Raw genomic sequence first — 17,820 nt, forward strand, 5'->3', positions numbered from 1 at the left:
AATTTAATTGCGTCACATTTACTTACATAAGAAAAACTGAAGTTTACTTAATTTTCTTTAGTTGAAACTATTAGTTTTATAATACATGTATAAAGCTCATAGTGTATGTTGCTTCACTCACATCATATTACTAAATGTTAGTAAGTTATAGCTGTGTAATGTACAGACAAACACACTTTACCTCATTTCTTTTAGTGTGTCAAAGCTGTTAATTTAGGTCGTTTTTACTCAAAAATTAGGATGAAATCCGCCAAACTAACACACACACACACACACACACACACGAACTGGTAAATTTCCAGAGAGCCGTTCATGGCTGTGTGTGTGTGTGTGTGTGTGTGTGTGTGTGTGTGTGTGTCGCCATTGATTACTCATGGTGCTCGTGCTGTTGAAAGCGTTTGGATTGATTCACACTAAGTTATAACGCCGTGTTCTTATTATGCAGGTTGGATCAGCATTTTATTTTATTCTTAGCATTTTACTCATAATGTTAGTTGAGGTTTGTAGTAGTAGTTTTCTCCATCTTCCTTTTTTATAATTTATTTATGTTTGTCTGCTCACCAAGGCTGCATTTACTTGTTCAAAAAATACAGTAAAATTTTTGAAATATTATTACAATGTAAATCAGCTGTTCTCTATGTGAATATATTTTATAATTTTCAGCATCATTACTCCAGTCTTCAGTGTCACATGATCCTTCAGAAATCACTCTAATATGAGGATTTGATGCTTTCACAATATTACAGTTTTTTTACTGTATTTTAGATACCTCAGTGTAACTGTAACGCTCAAGCACCAAAAGATATTGTTGCCGTGTAAATCTAAGGATCATTTGTGCAGATTTTTGGCATCAATAAGTCATATTTGAGTCATTCTTCCAGTGTAGTTTTGGAGTTTTTAGTTCTGAAAGCAGTTTGCTCTCATAGTACTTATTTATTTCACAATTTTAGATTTTGAATGATTGAAAATCTCAGATCTAAGTTTTAACTTCTCAGAAGTCCAAACAACGTTCTGCAGTTCTTCATCGGTTGTTTAATCACATGTACAGTATTAGTAAATCACTTTATTACTCTTCTCTTGTTCCGGTTGTTCCTGAAGTCGGATCTGGACTGTGTTTCATCAGTCTGAGCGAGGCTCATATTTGATCATATTTGTCGTGTCACTGTGAGGAGTGTGTCTTTAGAGGGTCGTGACGAGCTTCACGTCATTAGTCTCACAGCAGCTGTAATTAATTACTGTAATAATTACTGTAATCAGGAGCTCAGGAGCATCAGGCCTCCGGCGCAACACTCTTACAGTAAATTAGAGAAGAAACATTAACGCAGGAGGTTTAATGAGCCCGCTAATGTACAATTGTGTGTGTGTGCGAATGTGTGTATGTGTCAGTTTGAGTGTGTGTGTGTGTGCGAATGTGTTTGTTTGTGTGTCCGTGTGTTTGTCTGTGTGTGTGCGAGTGTGTGTTTGTTTGCGTGTGTGTGTGTGTGTGTGCACGCGCGAGTGTGTGTTTGTTTGTGTGTCAGTTTGAGTGTGTGTGTGTGCGAGAGTGTGTGTTTGTTTGTGTGTGTGTGTGTGGGCGCGAGTGTGTGTTTGTTTGTGTGTTAAGTTTGAGGGTGTGGCTGTGTGTGCGAGTGTGTGTGTGCGCAAGTGTGTGTTTGTTTGTGTGTCAGTTTGAGTGTGTGTGTTTGTTTGTGTGTGTGTGCGCAAGTGTGTGTTTGTTTGTGTGTCAGTTTGAGTGTGTGTTTGTGTGTGTGTGTGTGATAGACGGAGAGAAACCAGCATCTGTCTATCTATTTCAGAGAAAATTATACTGGTTTCTTTGAAACTTGACACTTAGAAACTATAAAAAAATTAAGATCAAAGTTTAAAAACTCTCCCATTACACTCATGACATGGCAAAAACGATGTTTTCTCTCTGTGTTGTAATCACGGCTGTTTCATTCGGGAAGTGTGAAATGTCGTGTTTCTCTTTGGTGTAAATGAGCGGAAACACAGCAGCTTCCGGCGTGTGTGTGTGTGTGTGTGTGTGTGTGATACTGGTAATCAGTGACTGAACACTGCAGTTATGGGGCTAGTGGATGACACTGAGATTTCCACCAATGTTTGAATGCATCTCTCCTGAACTCCCGCTTCTCCTGATCCTGAACCAGAGGCCTGTTTCATTCCACTGGGAAATCACTGGCATCCCGGATGTCTCTGGCGCTGAGGTGTGTCTTCAGCGGACGCTCTTCTCTGCATTGATGTGGTTTTCTGTTTGTGGTCGATAATCTATAATTAGACTGTAGTTTCGTCATCTAATCCACTGGACAGAGGCTGTTTGCTGGACTCAGAAACACGAGCCGCACACACGCAGACGCAAATGAAATGTTTTATACTTGCTTGAAGTTATAGACGGTGTGTGTGTGTGTGTATGATTGAAAACACACTGATAGCACATGACAGCTCTCATTGCAACAGTTCTCTCTGAAGTGTGAGTGTGGTTAGAGAGGCATGAGTTCATCACACTGCTCTTAAAGAGACAGTTCACCTGGAAATGATCGTTCTGTCATCATTTAATCAGAGCTGCCAACTCTCATGCATTCACATTCATTTTCTCACGCACAGAAAAATCGGAAGCAAAGAGGACCTGGAGACCGACAGACTAGACAGAGCAGGTTATTATGATATAAAAAAAATCTCAGCTCTCAGATTCTGTCACTTTTATTACGAAATTCAACCAATAAATACCGTTTTGGCTCTTGTAAATGTGACCCGATCATCTCTACTAGCTAACAGTAAATAAACACGAATGAACACTGTGGAAAGATACAGTACAACTTACCGAAATTTATATTCCTCATACATAATATCGACCAATCAATCAAACAGAGGGGTCAATAAAACAGCTGGAGAACAATTATGGCACATAACATTTACCTCAGGAAAGCCATTTAATGACCATAATAGTCTATAGCACGTTAGTTGGCAAGAAAAAAAAGAGTATTTTGCTAAATATGTGTACTATATTACATATTTATTATATTTTTACTTATATCATTAAATAAAGTTGTTATTATAATAAAAAAACACATTATATTTAATTTGAGTTATTTTTAACCTTAAATAATCCTGCCAGCTGACAGCTGTGTGTTTACAGCATTAGCTGAGCTGTGTTTTTCTTGCCTATCTTGTGTACCTAATATTTATCCAAATGAGTCAATATTTAGTCAAATCAATATAATTGAATTGAATTTTAAATAATAAAAAAGCGTAGCTTACCAGAAATTGTAACATGTAAACATTGTAACATGTTGTCACTAAACCTAATAAAATTCAGTTTAGTTACTAAAATGTTAGTGACAATCACAATACACTTATTGTGATGCAATTTTTTTTTACATCCCCCCAATCCCCCCATGTCACCTATGATGACAGAAACTCATATGGATTTGGGCATTGAGTTTTAGGTGATCTTTTCCTTACACACTCATTGGATGGTGTGTGTGTGTGTGTGTGTGTGCAGTAAGACTATAAACAGAAGCTGGAGGCTGAAGTTGCTGAGGGTTTTTCGGTTGACTGATCTGTCAAAACTCTTTTGCTAAAGAGAGAGAGAGACACCAGTGAAGAGGACAAGCGCACGGGACAGAGAGAGAGAGAGAGAGAGAGAGAGAGAGAGACACCAGTGAAGAGGACAAGCGCACGGGACAGAGAGAGAGAGAGAGAGAGAGAGAGAGAGAGAGAGACACCAGTGAAGAGGACAAGCGCACAGGACAGAGAGAGAGAGAGAGAGAGAGAGAGAGAGAGAGAGAGAGAGAGAGAGAGAGAGAGACCAGTAAAGAGGACAAGCGCACGGGACAGAGAGAGAGAGAGAGAGAGAGACCAGTGAAGAGGACAAGCGCATGGGACAGAGAGAGAGAGAGAGAGAGAGACACCAGTGAAGAGGACTGAGAGAGACAGAGAGAGAGAGTACAAGGCTAGTGTTTTACCAAAGTCATGTCACACACACACACACACACACACACACACACGCACACACACACACACACACTCTCTCTCTCTCTCTCACACACGCACACACTCAAACACACTCACACACTCTCTCACGCACACACTCAAACACACTCACACACTCTCTCTCACACACACACACACACACACACATTACAACTGGTTTAAATCGATCATTTTGGATGGGAAAGTGTCTGAATATTAAATATTATTTGCAGTATTACATAAAGCATCACAATTCAACAAGATGGATGATTAAAAATGCATAAATGAATAAATTAAGAATGCTGACAGTTACTAACAGGGTTTTCTATTCATCCCCCTCTGTTATAGTCAATAATCCTGTATTAATGTTCACCTGAAGATGCAGACATGTGCAGCATTACACATGTGCTGCTTAATATACAAAATAATAATAATAATCAGGAAGTGCAACTACATCCTACAACACCACCCGAAAGCAGAAGAGATGCAGAAGAAGAAAGAGTAAAAGCTGAGACTGGTGTTTGTGCTCTTCACACAGGTCAGGGTGTTCTGAGGAGGTGTGTGTGTGTGTGTGTGTGTGTGTGTGTGTACTTTATGAGCATGTTAGGACAGTGTGCTTGATTGATGCTCGTCTCAGGGTGACACGTTCTGCAATAAAAGAACGTTAATAAACCAGTAAACCAACCCTGATGGGCTTCTAATGCATGTGACCTACACACACACACACACACACACACACACACAAATGATGACACACACACAGAGGGGTTGAATAATTTTGAGACTGTGGAAGTCATTAAAAGTTGCATTTTCAGTGGAATTTGGGGAAAGCACTTGAAACATTTGTTGTGTTGAGCTATTTCAATTACTTTTGTTTGATTTGTTCATTGAATACTTTTGATTACAACTGTATAATATGTGACCCTGGACCACAAAACCAGTCACATGGGTACATTTTTTGAAATTGAGATTTAAAGATCACAATGCAAGCTGAATAAATAATCTTTCAATTGATGTGAGGTTTGTTATGATAGGACAATATTTGTCCGATATACAACTATTTGAAAATCTGGAATCTGAGGGTGCAAAAAAATCGAAACATTGGGAAAATCTCCTTTAAAGTTGTTCATTTATGTTGGCGATTGTGCTGCATTCACTCACAATCATCCATGTCACCAACGAGCGCTTGGGTTGAATTAGTTTACAACAAAGATGGCTGCCGCTGGAGAACTGAGATGTGCAGATTCCGCCATCACGCGGAATCTATATCATGTTATAGAAGATATCGACAGCGCATTCATTTAAAAGAGGAACAGAGAACCGCGATCAAGGCATTTGTCAATCGGAAAATTTTGCCGTCCTTCCTATGGGATTCTAGACTGGATGCCAGCCGAACTTAGCCCCGCCCACAACATTTGAGGTCGGGAAGATACGCTCAACATACGTCACTTACTCCGTTGCTCTGATTGGTTGTAGGTCTATCCAATTGAGTGCAGAGGCATTTTCTTTCCTGGTTCGGTTGAAATGCCCCTTAATCACAGCTCAATGGAGCAGATCAGACCATAGACTGTAAAAAAAGATGGATGACGCCCCTTCGCTCTCTTCCATTGGTGAGAACTGAAGCCGCCAGTGTCCCGATATGGCGCTGACATCTTGGGACTTGAGTCTGCGCAGTAGCGATCTCGGGACCAGACCTGACAAACTGATTGCAGTACGACAAGAGGCTTGTTAAAATAAAGTAAATACAATCTCCTCAGTCCTCCGAAGATCCCAAAAAAAAGTCCGTTGGTGCTTCAGTGACTACTTCGCTCAGAGAACCTGTCAATCACAGCTGTCAATCATGACGTTACACCACCGCATCACGTAAACTAACTAAAAACAAACTTATTTTAAAAACAGACACTTGAACTTGTGATACAAACGACAACAAATGACAGAAACCACCTTTGGAAAAAAATATATTTGAAGTGTAATTTAATTATTTAGTTGGTCTCACGTCCCATTGAATAACACGGGGAGGCGGGGCTTATGACCTATACTAGGACCAGCCACCGGGGGCGATCGAGACGCTTTGGCTTCACTTTTCAGGGCTTGTGCGGCACGCTTGTATCAGACTCATATTCTGACAAGAATCTGAGTATGACGACGTCAGGCTAGGAATAAATAATATGTGAGTATTTAAATGGACCAAAGCCAAAGACCAGCACAGACGGCTTAGTCCAGTTTCACTCAGAAAATATGTCATATTACAACGGTAAAACGAGTTACAAATGCTGTTTCATGTTGAGTTGCCGACGGCATCATCTCAGGCTGTTGTGTGATTGAAATAGCAGCTTTTAGATGCAGCAGTTCAACCCATTCAAACAGCAAGAGCTTCATTTCCCTCCGCAGAAAGCTAAAGCCACATCCAGGCCTTCGTTTATCCTGTTTGTTGTTCTTCCTTCTAATACGACGTTCGTTCTTTGACCCGCAAAACTGGGCTTTACAACCCTGACTGACAGACACAGTCCTCTGCGTCACTTCACAACCAGCAGCCAATAATATTCTGAAATATTACTACCATTCAAATCAGCTGTTTTCTATGTGAATATAGTCAAGCGTAATTTATTCCTTAATTTTCAGCATCATTACTCCAGTCTTCAGTGTCACATGATCCTTCAGAAATCATTCTAATATGATGAATTGATGCTCAAGAAACATTTATGATTAATTAATTAAAAATATGAATTAATTCAAGCTTTTGGTCGGGTACATTCCCCACAAATCATATTAATCATATTATTTTCAAGCCTTTATTCAAAGCTAATGAACAAATATAATACAAGGTTATGCCACATAAATAGCAGCAAAGAAAGTGGAAGGAGGGAAATCTTTTGTACACAAATCAGTCATGAAATATCTAACATTCACATCAACACTAAAAGCTTGAACTAAATATGGATGTAACAATATATTGTGACACAATATATCACAATACAAAAATGCAACAATATGTATCGTAGATAGTGACAATATGTATCGTGTATAGTTCACAATAAAATAAAAATTACTATGTAAGAAAAAAAATCTAGTTAAAAAAAAAAAAAACTACTATATATAATGTTGAATATAATGTATAATAATGCATTGGGGGAATATTAGTGTGTCCTGAGAATGCCAGATGTCTGATGTTACCAGTAAAAGTTTTCTACATTATTTTAAATATCTAGTCAGTGAAAGAGTGCAAGAATATTCGTCTAAAATAATTCTGTGTTTTCAGCTTCAGAATCATGAATATTGTTATTCTGGTGTCTCTATTGTCCTGTGCTTTGGGTTTCAGCACCAAGTCCAAGACTATTCATTTACACACACAATGTAAAACCAATGTTAGGATTTTAATCAACCGTAATTTTTTTGTTAACCTTTTACACTGTAAAAAATGATCGTAATTTTAACGGTAAAAGACTGTAAAAATGCTACAGTGAAAAACTGTTAACAGAAAGGTTAACAGAAAGTTTCCGTACTATATACGGTAAATAACTGTGATAGATCTAATGGTACATTTAATGTAATACTGTTAAATTTACAGTTTTTGAAAGTGAAAAAGAACAACTCATTGTATAATTTACAGTGAAAAAACGTAAATTGACATTCCCACAATTCCCTGTGTGACACTTCACATTTGATGTATTTTTGTTGAAATAACTATGTTTCTTCATAGTTTTCTTCGTTTGTTCTAATCAGTTATGTATATTAGGGTTTTATGTTACATTTAATGTTGTTAAATTAATGTTTATTGCATTTTTAAAATTTCATGTGTGTTACCGTGATGGTGTTTAATGTTTGTGTGAATGACACTGTGCAGCTTCTATAGTTTTAACTTTCTTGTGGAAGAGCTGCATGTGATGAGCTTTGATTGATCATGTGACTCTCATCACTGCTGTGATTGGTGGTTATCAGTGTATTATGGTACAAAACAGATATTAATACTTCAATAGGACGGTAAATTCACATTATATCAGATAATAAAATACGGTTTATTACTGTAAATTTTAAGTTAAGTCTGTAAAACCAATAACGGGTTGCTACCGTATTTTTGACGGTAAAGTTCTGGCAACCACAGCTGCCGTTTTTTTTTACCGTAAAAATCACGGTTCAATTTTTTACAGTGTATAATATGTCTTGGAGTATCGCAGTAATATGGTGAGTTCAGTATCGTGATGTGTCCCGAATCGTGACATGAGGGCATCGTTACACCTCTATTGGTTATCATATATCAATGCATGAAAAAACCTTCAGCTGGTGTTTATGAGGTGTTCGTCTCCTTCATCACTGTAATGTGTGGCACACAAACAGCTCCATATAAACCACCTCATGAATCAGTGTGTGAGTCAGTGTGTGTGTCAGTGTGTGTGTCGGTGACGGGCCGCGGGGCAGATTGCCCGAACACGTCTCTGTCGGCCTGAGACCATGCTGCTTTTTTCACAGCAAACTTAAATGGTGGTGCCTGATTCACACCTGAGCTGAGAGGTCACACACACACACACACACACACACACACACAGAAAGTGCTGACTCTGGCTGCAGAAAGACTGGAGTTTTACAGGACAGTGATGTCACATGAGAGACGCGTGTGTCATATTCATCATAACACTCACTTAAACAACACAACTTTACCTCCTTTTGGTGATTACATGAATGAATTGCATGTTAAATTCTGTATTATATATATTCACAAACATGTTAGAAAAGACTAATCTGTCTGCCTGGAACACTGTCAAATATGAAACGGTGAAATACTGTAAAAATCCTGCTTAATTGGGGACGTTCTCTGCCTCTATACATTTATAACATGGAATAATACAGTAAAATACTATTTTTGGAAGTGAAAAAGTATGTGAAAACATAATCTGTAATTCTTTGTGTCACACCTTGATGGTTTTAATCGAAATAACACGATTCTTAGTTTTTAGTTATCAGTTATGTACAGTAGGGTTTTATGTTCCATATTATGTTGTGGAATGAATGTTTTTTGCATTATTTTAGTGTTGTGTGGTGTTTTGTATTTGTGTGTATGATATTGTGCACTTTTTATATATTAGTACTTTAATCATCTTGTTGAAAAGCTGCTTGTGATTAACTTTGATTTTTCATATGCCTTTCTCTTGACTGTGATTTTAAGGAGATTGTCAGTATATTATAAAGGTAATAAAACAGATTTTAGTATTTTGGTAAATTAACATATTTCTGATGCAAAGAATCCTGAAAAAAAATTGTACACAACTGTTTTCAAGGTTGATAATAATAAGGAATGTTTTTTGAGCATCAAATCATCATATCAGAATGAAAACAGTTATTTTAAATTGTAATAATATTTCACAATATATCATTTTTTTCTGTATTATTAATCAAATAAACGCAGCCTTGGTATGCAGAATATTAAAAATCAGTTGTGTATGAGTTGTGTGTTGTGTACAACTTTTATTTACAGTAATATATATATATATATATATATATATATATATAATATATATATATTACTGTAAATAAAAGTTGTCAACCAGTAAATTGTAATTTTTTGCAACCATATTTTTTTTTTAACGGTCTGGCAACCATTTTTGACCATAAATTTCACCAATTTCTTTTTTTTTTTTTTTCAGTGTATGAAACCTTCAAAAGCATTTGCTTTGTAAAATACACACATCAAGACTTTACAGCTGTTATTCGGGGAACATCAGCGCCTCTGAAACATCGTGACGGCGACAGTTTTGACTCTATTTATATATTTAACTCTTCCTCTCCGGTTTCTGTCCACTACGATTAGCAGTTTGTGCTGACGTGAGCGTGTTACTCTGCAGTTTCCGCACTGTCAACGTGTTTTATACTCATACACGACCTTCAGAAGACACAGAAACACACAGCGGTTTAGAAACATCTGCAGCAAAAACACACGAGTGGAGAATTTCAGCACCTTATAAGTTCATACAGCCAAATCACTTATAATGCTTACAACTCATTTTACTGGTAAAGCATGTTTATACGTACTGTCCCAAAGCAGCTTTACACACAAACAGTGCATTAGTTCTTCTAAGTAAAACTAAGATGACTATGACACTGACAGAAAGCATTGGAGAACTGATGGAGAAACTAATCCTGTATCTACACCCACACAACTGCTAATCTTATTATTTACAAGATATAATCCAGTATTCATGATAACATTGACTAATCAGTCCACTATTCAATTAAACATAATTATGATCAAGAGTGAACCACAACTACATCCGATAGGAAGGAAGTGGAGAGATATGGAGAAATGGAGAACGCCGTTCAGTTTTAGTCGTCGTAAGTGCATTTTTACATGTACGAATTTAATTGAGAGCTCTACAATTTAGTTCTTACTATTAACCATTATTATTAAAGAGCTCTCTAATTCAGTTATTTCTTTAAAGAATTCAATTTCAGAGCTCTCTATTTCAATAACATAGCTCTGTAATTATACATATCTTTAATGTGTTGTTTTTACTAGTAAAAATTCAATTAGAGAGCTCTACGCTTGCATTTTTACTAGTGAGAATTGAATTTTAGAGCTCTCTAAAAGAGAAATCATAATTCAATCCATTCAATAAAAAAATTTATGGAAGTCAATGACTATAGTGAAAATTAATTTGCAGAGCTCACACACACACACACACACACACACACACACACACACACACACACAGAAAATTATTTTGACATCAAATGTCTTTTTACAAACAGTTCTAAAATAAATCAAACAATTTCTGATGATTTACATAATAAATGTTCAGATACCAATGCAAAAAACATTGGAAATGTAAAAAATCTGTTCACTTGTAAATGTGTGAATGTCATTCATCCGATCAAACTTAATTTTGATTACAATATTGCATCTTTCTTTAACTATAATGACGTTGCGTTGCTTCATTTGCATCTAATGATTGACACCCAGGCCTTTAAACAGGGACGTAAGATGTGATTCTGCGTGTGTGTGTCTGAGGATGTGTTTCGGGAGCTGTCCGTGCGCGCTGGTGCTGAAACATCCACTTTAATGAATGGACTGAGATTAAAACAACGCTGTGAAGATACAAGGTCGCCGGTGAGCAACATCTGCGGCTCATATCACTAAAACATACATCATCTAACCTTATCCAGACACCAGATATCATTTTTCATATTGTTTTACTAGTGTGTGCAGGACTTTATAGTTCATTAATGTAAGTGAGGAGAGCAAAATAAAGTAAACTGTGACATATTACACCTAATAATTCTTCATACAGCGACTACCAGTTGTGACCAAATATTACTCCGACACTTTGAGCTGATCATGTTTTGCTGAAGTGTGTTTTCTTTAATTGCTAATGCTCTTTTTACACACAGACTGAACAAAATGAAGCATTGCTTGGTGATTGGTTGAGCTAAACTGGTATTATCTAATTGTGTAGTTAAATTTAACAGCTGACAGATATTCAACATAATTCATGTGTGAGAGTCTAACAGAAGGATGGACAAAACCAGTCAAATATCAACTTTTATTACCATTTTAGCAAATAAACTGTGATAATGTGAGAAATCTTGAAGATTTCTGAATAATTTTCGGTTTGACTGTATAACAACTGCATTTGATCAAACTCCACACTATTATAGCTGACACAGAGATCATCTGAAAGCTCTTGACTGAGGGTAATCTGATGCTCATAAACTGATCAGATGCGATCGCTGTTGATTAAACATGTGTGTTTTTGGTGATCGCAGACGTTTGTAATTCAGTAATTCGTGTTTATAACACGAGACACCAGAATCCAGGTCTGGATGTTACTTAGAGAATGAGGAACGACATTCTGCGGGATTTTAATTGCAAATCCAGGTTCACATTGAGCTCTGGACAAGGAACATCGAAACTAAATATCTTACAAGCATGAGATGTGCCTCCAAACAGCATCAGATTGGGTTTCTTTGGCTTGCAACGGGAACCTTCAACCTGAACACAATTTGAGAAAGATTCTCTGGTTGAATAACTATTAATATCAAGCTTTCAGAGTGATATAACGAACCATTGAAAAGTCATACAAGCATTTTCAGTCGCTGAACAATACAAACATCTGTAACCACATGAGATGCACAACTGAAGCACGACAGATCTTTAGTGCTAAACATGAACATCAGCCTATAAACTATTAACTATTAAAAATGCTCTTCTTACAGTTCTATAATAAGTAACAAGAAGGAAATCTTATATAGCTAAAAATCATTAAAATGCATTAAACGCACATCAAAAGTGCAGCCGATAACAATTCTCTGTCATGAAGAACAGAAGCCTGGAGCATGATTCATTTCAGAATAAAAGCGTTCTTTCTTTGAGCAAATATGATTATGAATTCAAGTAAACAAAGCATTAAACAACCGGAAGAAAAGTCTATTAATAGAGCAATCCTGCCAAACACATTAAACATGAAGCGCAATCAACACTGAAGGCTTTTTGGGCAGATCTGGCTCCAGACTGAGCTATTCATATTAAAGAAGATTTGATCCAGCGATGCCCAAAACAGTTCTTCTACGGCTAGAACAATCGTGTACGATTCTTATACGTGTTTTTAAGGCTCTTCACAATCACTTACATGTCCAGCATGTTGTCCACATACACTCCTCCAGATCCTTGAGGTCAGAGAATCAGCAGGACAACATATAAACATAAGAGCGATTTATGGGTCCAAAACTCTGAATGATCTCCCCGAACTACTTTCAAATGTAGGCTAAAATCATCTGTTAAAGTGTGAGGAGAACACTCGTGAAGGGGTTTCGAGTGCACCTGTGTGTATTTTTTATCTTCATGTATTGATTGTTCTTCTTTATTGTGAAGCACTTTGGGCAACCATTAATCTGTGCTATATAAGAATGAATAAATGAAAGAAATGCCAAGCGCGTGAGGAGATTCTGACTGACAGAGAGGTTTGAGAAGCTCTTTGTTTTGACGGCCACCAGCAGAAGAAACACTTAAAGGTGCAGATATTCACATAAACAAAGCTTTCAACAACCGGCAGGAAAGTAACATCATCTATTAATAGAACAATCCCGCCACACATGTTAAACATGAAGCGCTTTTCCACAAGGCACATTCAGAATCGATACTAAACAATCTATTAAAGGGTTTTTGGAGTAGATCTGGCTCCACACTGAACTATTAATATTAAAGAAGCTTTGTTCCAGTGATGCTCAATTCTACAGCTAGAACAATCGTGTCAACATCTCGCCAAGCGCGTGAAGAGATGCTGACTGACAGAGAGGGTTGAGAAGCTCTTTGTTTTGATGGCCACCAGCAGAAGAAACACTTAAAACACTTAAAGGTGCAGAGACTCACACGTAAGCGTGGTAAATGAACGCCCATCCGCGCGGTCTCTCCAGAACATTGTAGAGGAAATTCTGCAGGCGTCGGTAGAACGCGTTGCGCTTCGGCGGCCTCTTCCCGGAGATGCTGGATCTCTGTTTGCTCAAGATACTGCCGCGCTTCGACGCGTCCGCGCCTGCGATCAGCAACGCGCCGTCTCGGCTCGAGTCCGTCGCGCCCGCGTCCAGCCCCACGAAGCCCACCTTCAGCTTCTTCTCGGCCGGCGGGGCGTCGGGAAACACGCCGCCGTTGCGGGATTTCTGCACCATGCTGGAAGCGCTGTCGTCATGGAGATCCGCTGCTGATGATGATGCTGATGAAAGTGATGATGATGATGATGCTGCGGGTCGGGACAGGTGCGAGCATCACTGCGCGCGAGAGGTGCGCGGCGCTGAGGAACAAGAAGCCAATAGCGATGCGAAGACGAGCTGCAGTCTCTCCTCTCTCTTTCTCTCTTTCTACTCACACACACGCACACACACACTCTCTCTCTCGCTTTCTCTCTCTATCTATCCCTCTCTCACACACACACACACACACACCCACCCACAGGAAATATCTGTCAAATTAACGGATATAATATCCTGGCAGAAAATTACCAGCACCTTTACAGTTTTTCTTAAAGTCCTCCTGTAGTCAATAATTATCGCTTAAAACTCATCTTTGATCACCAAAATGACATATTTAAAGGTTTTTTCCTTGAAAAAATTCTTCATGTCTTAAAATATCTTGAATGTAACTCGACACCCTTGCCTCATTTAGTATACGCGGTTCTATGAATATGCAAATGAGCCCCGCCTCCACTCACACTTTTTTTTTTAAGTGTTAGTTTGAGCAAGAGTAAACATATCATAAAGGTTTAGGAATATAACCAGATTAAAATATGTAGATATTTCATCTGTGGAAGAATTATAACTGCGTTGAGAGAGTTAATAAGGTGAATTATGGTGAAATCGGACCAAGTCCACGTCAACATGACCAGATTTGTCGTGTGTTTGAGGTCTCACAGTGTAATCTGTCAGGAGTGAACAGATCAGTCTAATACACCCTATTAAACCCCATCCACAACACAGAGAAAGAGCCAAATCAAGCTTTCTCTCGGCTGAATGAGACTCGTCACACCGAAGCTCGACGTGTGTGTGTGTTTCTCCTGAGAAAGAGCAATCTCTGGCAATACCAAACTCTGCTACAATCTCAGATCAATCAAGAGCAATCTCAGATGCCTTCGACACACATCACACACCTGACACACCGAAACATGACGCTCTTCCAGCTCTCCTAAACCAGGACACATATGCAGAATGACTGGAGATATTCAGTGTCGTTTACTGATAAACTGATCAAAATTAATTGAGTTTGTGCTTAAAACAAGAAACAAGTTTTCTCTTTCAACTGCGTTTATTTTTCTGACTAATAATATATTATATAAAATAATATATTATTATATTAATGATTTTCTTTTTTAGAAAACAATACTTCTCCAATAAAACGTATTGATATATACGAATCTTTAGATATTTGTACTTGAAAACAAGATAAAATACTGATGAAGAACTTTTTGTTGCAGTCAGTAAACCGAGAGATATTCTTTTAGAAGCTTTTTAAACCTTGATGTGTTCAAATTCTGCGTACAATCATAATATTCTGGGTCAAATTGGACCTGATTGGATTCAATACAATTAACCAAAAATCACACTGAAAAACAAACAAAAAGTCAGATAAAAACAGTAAACCTTTAACATTTAATACTTCTCAAACATCCTTCTCTCTTGTTGATCTCTCTTGCATGTGTTCATAATTGCTTTGCATGACAGGCAGGACAAAAATGATGTTGCACAAGTCTACGAAGTAGACTAATGAAACTAACAAAGTAACCAACTAACGAACAAACGAACCAACAAACAAATAAACTAACAAACAAACAAACAAGCAAACAAACTAACGAACAAACAAACTAACCAACGAATGAACTAACTAATGAACTAACTATCTAACTAACTAAAGAACTAACTAACTAAGAAATTAACAAACAAACTGAATAGATAGGCATGTATATATATATATATATAGTTGGTATATATATAGATGTGTGTATATATATATATATATATATATATATATATATATATATATATATATATAATTATTATTATTGTGTGTGTGTGTGTGTGTGCACCATCTAGCAATGCCAATATCATAGGCTCGATTTCCAGCACAATTCACTTGATAAAACTTGGCCAATAACAGTCTGTGCTGAAGATGATCTGCAGGGTCACGACCTTCTATACGTCACTTCATCTCTCCTGTCATAATCTCATCGATCTCAGATCAAACCAGCACTGAGTCCATCGACATCTGAGAGCGACACTCGGGTCTGAGGAATTATATCGGTCTAATAACCTCTCAAACACACACACAAGTGGCTTTCTTCATAATGCAGCCAATAATATATTCCTCAAATGTAGCCTAATTGACAAGAACAATGTCACAATGCAAAAAAGTGAAAATGTGCTGTATATATATATATATCTCTATCATCATCATGCTTGTCCTCATAGGAGAAGCGCTGTGATGATAAACACACACAACCCGATGGGACTCGTTGTTAGCCGAGACGTTGTCATGGCAACACAAATCAGAAGAGATGAGAAGCAGAGCCATAAGAGGACAAATCGCTCTATTGATGGAGTTTCTTCTGGTAATCAAGCTTTTCTTTTCTTTTTTTGGAGTGTTTGTTTCCCATCTTATATTTAATTGTTAGTGATTTTTAGGCTTTCACTCGTGGGGAGAAGGAGAAATAACCCATTGATATCCCATGATCAATAATACATCCATCCATTAATCCATTAATCCATTAATCAAGAAAATATTATGACTTAACCCATGCAAACTTTTAAAATAACAAGATGTGTACAATTTGCATAAATATGCACTGTTAAAAAAATGGAAGTTTAAGTCAATTAAACAAGTTATTAAACTGACTTAAAAAATCCGTGAACATAAAACATTTAAAATGGCTTAACTTATTTTGATGAGTTAAAATAATGTAAAAACATGTTGTCATGGCTTTTTTTACAGTGTGCACAAATTGAATATTATATAAAAAGTGATAGTCACCATACAAAATGAATATGCTTTATGTATAGGCAAAATGTCCTATAAAACTGCAGGAATATAAAAACACTGGATCTGTAGTTTGTCCATCCAAATACAACACAAGTCAATGGGCTTGAAAATGATGATGGAATCTTCATATTTGGGAGAACAATCTCTCTCTCACACACACACACACACACACACACACACACACACACACACACACACACACACACACACACACACACACACACACACACACACACACACACACACACACACACACACACACACACACACACACACACACACACACACACAGTGATTAAAATGGTAAAAAACGAAAAGGTTAGCAGTTAAACCTCAGTCAATGTAAGCCTTAAACACCACATTATACAGTGAGAGGATTGAAGGTTGAAAAGACTAAAAATAAAAGACAAACCCCAAAAAAAGGAAAATCTTTTGTTGTCTTGCACAACTGAAGCGTCTGCGTTTCCAAGCGCTGAAGCTGATCCTCCATCTGTGAAACTGAAGCTCCAGAAACAGCAGATAATGCGGCTCAGCCTGTCAGAACGCGGATAAAGAACTTTAAACATGATTCATATGTTGTACATAAAGAATATTGGAGTGTTTTACAAGGTTATTGTGAATGTTCTCAAAATGTAGAGTTTCTAAGAAAATGTTTTTCTTGATCATGTGAACGTTGAGGGAACATTCCATTTTAACATTCTTCAAACGTTACTTTTGAATGTTCTCGGAATGTTCTGAAACAAGTTACATTTAAAAGTGTCAGATGAGCGTCCAACTGTAACAGTTCAGGAAAGAAATACTCAACGGCGACAGGAAACTGTATGGATATCGACATTTTTTAAAATATCTTCTTTTGTGTTCAGCAGAAAAAAATAAATTTCGGTAACACTTTATTTTACAGTGTCCTTGTTACATAATTTACATGTACTTACCATAGTAATAACAGTAAATTATGCATAATTACATGCAACTAACCCTCAACCAAACCCTAATCCTACCCTAACCCTATAGTAAGTACATGTAGTTAATTAATATTACTCATATATACTCATAATATATAACTGTGAGCAGAACTAATATATAAATATTATTACTCATAATATATAATTACACTGTAACAATGACACCTTAAAATAAAGTGTAACTGAAATGTATTTAATGCATTAACTAACATTAATTAACAATGCGCAGTATATTTGTTTCAATATGTATTTATCTTTGTTATTAGTTAATAAAAAAAAAGCTCAGGTCCAATAATATGATAATATTAATATTAACTTTTGATTTTAAAAATGTATTAGTAAATGTTAAAATGAACATGAACTGATTAATAAATGCTT

General features: G+C 37.0%; 1 protein-coding gene across 2 annotated transcripts in view; it reads right to left on the reverse strand.

The window, feature by feature from the left end:
- The window catches only part of kcnq2b (potassium voltage-gated channel, KQT-like subfamily, member 2b), a 51,239-nt gene extending 37,566 nt beyond the window's left edge, over positions 1-13,673 (reverse strand). For both annotated transcript variants that reach the window (XM_084128678.1, XM_084128677.1), the window contains exon 1: positions 13,328-13,673. In XM_084128678.1, coding sequence (XP_083984804.1) covers positions 13,328-13,623 — 296 coding nt within the window. In that variant the 5' untranslated portion in view covers positions 13,624-13,673. The remainder of the gene's footprint in view (positions 1-13,327) is intronic.
- Between the last annotated feature and the right edge of the window lie 4,147 nt (positions 13,674-17,820).

This window comes from Abramis brama, assembly GCF_963993115.1.
Source record: "Abramis brama genome assembly, chromosome: 11".
Taxonomy (NCBI): domain Eukaryota; kingdom Metazoa; phylum Chordata; class Actinopteri; order Cypriniformes; family Leuciscidae; genus Abramis; species Abramis brama.